The 5,318-nt window shown below is 37.3% G+C and overlaps 1 protein-coding gene across 1 annotated transcript; it reads left to right on the top strand.

The window, feature by feature from the left end:
* Positions 1-859: 859 nt before the first annotated feature.
* On the top strand, positions 860-2,529 carry LOC106303758 (carbohydrate-binding X8 domain-containing protein). Its single transcript, XM_013740075.1, has 4 exons — positions 860-1,058; positions 1,218-1,457; positions 1,556-1,583; positions 2,028-2,529. Exons 1-4 carry the CDS (start codon positions 1,007-1,009, stop codon positions 2,302-2,304), a joined length of 597 nt encoding a protein of 198 aa, XP_013595529.1. The 5' UTR covers positions 860-1,006; the 3' UTR covers positions 2,305-2,529.
* The last annotated feature ends 2,789 nt before the right edge of the window (positions 2,530-5,318 follow it).

Below are 5,318 nucleotides of genomic sequence, written 5' to 3'. Positions count from 1 at the left end.
CAAAGTTTGTGTATAAAGAAAAGAGGATCAAAACGAGGGAGAGAGAGATGATAGTGACTTGTGAGAGATAATAATTTATTGTATATGTATGTTAGAAAGTGATAAGTAGACAGAGAGGAAGAGTTTGGTCGTAAGAGGAGAAGAAGAGTGATCTTATTCAGATTATTAAAATAACCAAGTACAGCCTCTCTATTTATAGATGTCTATGTCGGTAACTAACATTTAAAGATAAAGATGACATATGTACTGATGATAAAGCAGAAACAATGAGAGGATGCTTAGTGTCCTCATATGTTGATGATCACATTTGTAACAATTTCCATTTTTTCTGTTCTTTTCTCTGCTTTCTATCATTTTCATCGTGTTTAGTGCTTCAAAATCATACTGCTACTTAGCTTTACAAATATATTATATAATCATTTAATAATCATATGTTTAATTTTTTTTGAAACTAATCATATGTTTAATTTACATTTACTAGGAAACCAAATTAACCACTATTTCTATTTGGACACGTATGCGTCACTTTTATGTATTAGCTAGGGGAAAGCTAGCTAGACCAAATGTTAAAAAAGCAAACTAAAAAATGCATGTGGTATACGTAAAGTGAGGAGGAAACTTAGTGAATAACAAGCTATCTTTCTTTCACGTAAAGTCACCACTACATCTTTTTGTGCGTCGACCAGTCACACAGAAACTAGACGACAACTAGCTTTTCATCTTTTCTCTGTCGTTCCTCTGCTTTGTTTACTAAAAATCTAACATTTACAAGTCATTACACAAAAGGGGTCCAAAGGTTTAACTATTGTACAGTGCTTATTAGTATCAAAAAAAAGTTGTCACAAAAAACTAAAAAATATTCGACCATCTTATAAGAATCCCTCTCCCTCTATCTCTCTATACCATCAAGCACGAAAACTCGTATCCGTAACACTGTTAGGGTTAAAGAAGTGTCGATCTTACTTGTTGAACAAGCCTTACAGAGATATCTTGATTAGAAGCAGCCATGGCAATTTTGCTTTCTTTGTTTCTTATCTTCTCCATGGTTACTTATTCAAGTAAGCTTCTAGGTTTCGTTGCAATGCTAAACTTGGTTATTATATTTTTCCACTTCACCAAACATATATTATGTTAGATTCTTTCTATCTTTTGCATATTCTGATCCGAGATCCCTATTCTGATTTCTATGTCTCTTTTTCTTCTTTGTCATTGAACAGACGCTGCGGTTTGTGTGTGTAAGGACGGAGACGACCAAGCGCTTCAGAAGGTAATAGACTACGCGTGTGGATCAGGTGCTGACTGTTCGCAGATTGAGCAAAATGGTCCTTGTTTCCAACCGAACACCGTTAAAAACCACTGTGATGTCGCCGTTAACAGCTTTTATCAGAAGAAAGCTTCCACTGGTGCAACGTGTGACTTTAACGGCGCCGCCGTAGTCTCCACTTCCCCTCCTTCAAGTATTCTCTTCCAACCCATCTATCAAAACGTGGAAGTTTCTTTCATCAAATAAATTTTATTATGTTGACTTTGTTTTTTCTTTACTGTGTTCTTGCAGATGCTTCTAGTTGTTTATCTAGTTCCGGGTATGTTTCACTTCATCTCGTCCTTTGAGCAGAGATAAGGTTCTTTTAGTACTCTGTTTGATTTTTGGTCTTTGCTTGGTGTTGTCTTAATTTAGATCAGTACTGAGTTTTATGATGAGTGATAATTATAGTTTGTTGATCAAAGTGTGACACAGGCAATATTAGTGATTGAGCTAAACCGGATTGGTTGAAGCTCAAATGGTACTAAGAATATATAACTAGGAGATTTCTAACTTCAAACCGGTTTACTCAGGTTATAGGCTCAAATGGTACTAAGAATAGTTTCGAGATTGATTCTTAGGATAATCACAACATAGTTGTTAACTAGTCCAGTAACAAATATAATAATGTGTAGATGTGCTACTAAATCTTTACAACTGGTTTACCATTTTCTCAAACTTTATGATGATTTAAGTGTTCTTATGGAGTATAACTCTTTTTCAGCTCCACTAGTACTCCGACCACCGGAACTCCATCCACCGGAAATCTAACCACCGGATCTCCATCTACCAGAACTCCATCCACCGGAAATTCAACCTTTGGGATGCCAACCAACGTCAATCCCACCACTGGAGTGCCGACTTCATCTGTATTCCCTGGAACTACTATGGGACCCTCAGGGAGCACCGGTTTCGATCCTAGCTGTGGAGATGACCTCTCTGTCCAAACAGCGACAGTCATCGTACTAACCACCATCGCGGTCGTGGCTTTGCGAGTTTAGGTGTGAGATCATCTCAGGCCAAGGGGGTTTACTTGCTATGGACGGCTTAGATTTTGCCAACGGTGTGTTTACGTAGGTGAAAAGCTAGAGCTGTTTCTTTTTCTTCCCACTTTATTTTCTTTCTTTCTGGTTTGGTTTTTTAACTTAGGGTTTGGATTTACTTTTTAGTATTTTGTTATATATAAAGTTAAAATTAATAAAATGCTTTTCTTTCTTTCTTTTCTATTATCCATAATATAAGCGTGTTCAATTCTCCTTTCATCACATATCAAATTGGAGTTTTCAATAAACGATAAACTACACTAACTCCTCAATTTATCTGTTCATAAAAATGCTTAAAATTGTTCTTTGAAAATTAAATCAATATATACATTCTAATCTCTTAACGGGGTGAAGGGTTGCTAAGATGTACCCATCATTGCATGATCGATGATACACTTTTGGCAAGCATTTTGTACACACTTATTTAGCACAATCATGTAACATCAAATCGCAATTCTCGTCCGTCACTTTAGCATCAAAGATTGGCTCTTTCTACGGATATCTTCTCCAGGTTTGAATATGAAATTTTGGAAGTTATAGAATAATTTATTAAGAATTTCGATTAACTTTTTTTGTAACAATTTTGGCGCCATATAATAATATTCTAGAATTTTGGAGACCATAATTTATATTTTATTTGTTTATGTCCATGACCGGCTTCTTTTCTATTGTGGAGCTCAAAATCCACGAATCACGGTCATGCATAGGCCTGGGCGTTCGGTCCACCGTTCGGTTTCGGTTCGGTTATATCGTTTGTTCGGATTTTCGGAACTAAGTGTACAAGTAACATTCGGTTTTTCCAAAATTTCGGTATGGTATTGGTTCGGAATCAACCAGTTTCGGATTGGTCCGGGTGAAGCAATCAAAATCCGGTGAAGTCCAATTACACTTTCGGATCAGTCCAGTTTCGGTTTTTACCAACCAAAGACATTCATATATAACCAAACTAACCGAAATAAATCGGAGACAATCATATATAACCAAACATCCGAACATTTCACTGAGGCAAATATGAGTTCAAACACACCAAAATCCCAATAAAGCACAAGTTTTAGACACAACAAAACAAGATATCTTTGTGTCTAAACTTAGAAACAACATTCAAGCCGAAAACAAGTTCAAAATGCCGAAAAAACACAACTTCAAACCAAGATAAAGAATAAAAGTGTTCATGTAGCCATGATCTTCTTAAGCAACAACAAAGCCTTAGTCTTCTTCTGGAACTATTGTGTCTCCATACTCTGAAAACACAAAGTTCAAACCAATCACTAAACACTTAACATCCATATTATAAGAAAAGAAGATTTAAAGTATGGGATTTTACCTCTTTCAAGTCTGTCAACTTCTTCAAGATCAGCTAGTATTTGAGGATTTGAAAGCACTCTTGACTCCATTTTTATGTCTTGCTTCATCCACTGCTCTGTGCACATCAAAACCTCCACCATATAATGGGTTAAACAGCTCCTGTGTGGTTCTAGAAGGCGACCAGAAGTACTAAAGGCACTCTCTGAAGCAACTGACGAGACTTGTAAAGCTAAAACATCCCGAGCAATCTCAGACAAGACAGGATACTTAACTGAGTTCTTTCTCCACCATGAGAGTACATCATACTCTGTTCCAATCATCAGGTCAGGGTGCTCTACAGACTCTATAAAGTATATCTCCAGCTCATCCTTCTTTTCTCTAACCTCTATTTTGTTTAGCTTATACTTGTACCTCACATCCATTCTTTTGTAACCCACAAAGTCGTCCACAAGCTCCATCCTTTCAACACTTTGGTCTCTCGGCTGAGTTTAGTGGTCAGACTGAGATGATTGTTCACTTGGATCAACCTTGGCTCCATGTCGTGAACTGTACTCTTTGAAGAAACTCCTCAAGAGACACATCAAGGACTCATACATCTCCTTGTAGTCAGTTGTATCTAGCCCATATAACTCTTCAAAACACATCTTTGCAAGCTCCAACTTGTTGCTGGGGTCAAAAACAATGGCCACAATTAACATCATGTTAATATTCTTCATGCCATTCCAATACTTCTCAAACTTCTTGAGCATCTCTGTCGCCTTAAACCTCATCTCACAATCAGAGCTACTGGAAAGTCCTACTAGATTAGTCGCAATGGTTACAATCTCACCATAGCACCTATGGGAATTGAGTGAAGTTGAAGCCGAGACCACCAGTGTCGGGTTGTAGAAGATGAGCAGAAATCGACACAACTTCTCAACAGCATTCCAATCCCTTAGCTGAGGAGGTCCTACCCTTTTTTCTCCATTTTCACAGAAATGATCGTTGTAGAGCTTGTCTTCTGCTTCCATCTTATCGAAAGCCACCTTGAACTTTAGAGCTGTTGTCAACATTAGATAGGTTGAATTCCATCTGTCTTGACATCCAACGATAGACTCCCCCTTGTAATCTTACCAGAGTCGACTTTAAGCTCAAAAGATCTCAACCTGTTAGTATGTGATCTAACATAGGAGATAGCATTGCGGATAGAAACCACATTCTCATCTATTTCAGCCATTCCATCCTTAACTATCAAGTTAATGATATGGGCACTACATCTCATGTGTAAAAACTCCCCATCTAACACAAAAGCCTGATCAGAACCTAAAGCAAAACTACTTTGAAACTTTCTCAAAGCTGAACTATTGGCAGTAGCATTATCCACGGTTATACAAAAGACATTTATTATTCCCCATTCAGACAAGCACTATATAAGAACATTTGCTATAGTCTGAACTTTGTGATCCGTGATGTGTTTGAACCCTATGATCAGCTTCTTTAACCGCCAAGAAGCATCAATGTAGTGAACTGTGATGACCATATAACTCGCACCTATAAACATTGTACAGAGAGAACCCCATGATCAGCTTTCTAGTATGTATAAAAGAATCAAAAGATGTCAAATGTATAAATGATTACCTGTAGTTGGAGAGACCCAAATATCCGTTGTCAAAGACACTCTTTGATTG

The sequence above is a fragment of the Brassica oleracea genome, chromosome C7 (genome assembly GCF_000695525.1).
Source record: "Brassica oleracea var. oleracea cultivar TO1000 chromosome C7, BOL, whole genome shotgun sequence".
NCBI classification, from domain to species: domain Eukaryota; kingdom Viridiplantae; phylum Streptophyta; class Magnoliopsida; order Brassicales; family Brassicaceae; genus Brassica; species Brassica oleracea.
The sequence above is the reverse complement of the archived record's forward strand: the minus strand, read 5'-3'. Positions and strand labels throughout refer to the sequence as shown.

What these genes read in the sequence shown, in the direction of transcription:
- LOC106303758 (XM_013740075.1), top strand. Translation starts at nt 1,007, where the DNA reads ATGGCAATTTTGCTTTCTTTGTTTCTTATCTTCTCCATGGTTACTTAT. An exon ending in CTCCATGGTTACTTATTCAA is followed by an intron (nt 1,059 to 1,217) that starts GTAAGCTTCTAG and finishes GTCATTGAACAG; the next exon opens with ACGCTGCGGTTTGTGTGTGT. An exon ending in CTCCACTTCCCCTCCTTCAA is followed by an intron (nt 1,458 to 1,555) that starts GTATTCTCTTCC and finishes GTGTTCTTGCAG; the next exon opens with ATGCTTCTAGTTGTTTATCT.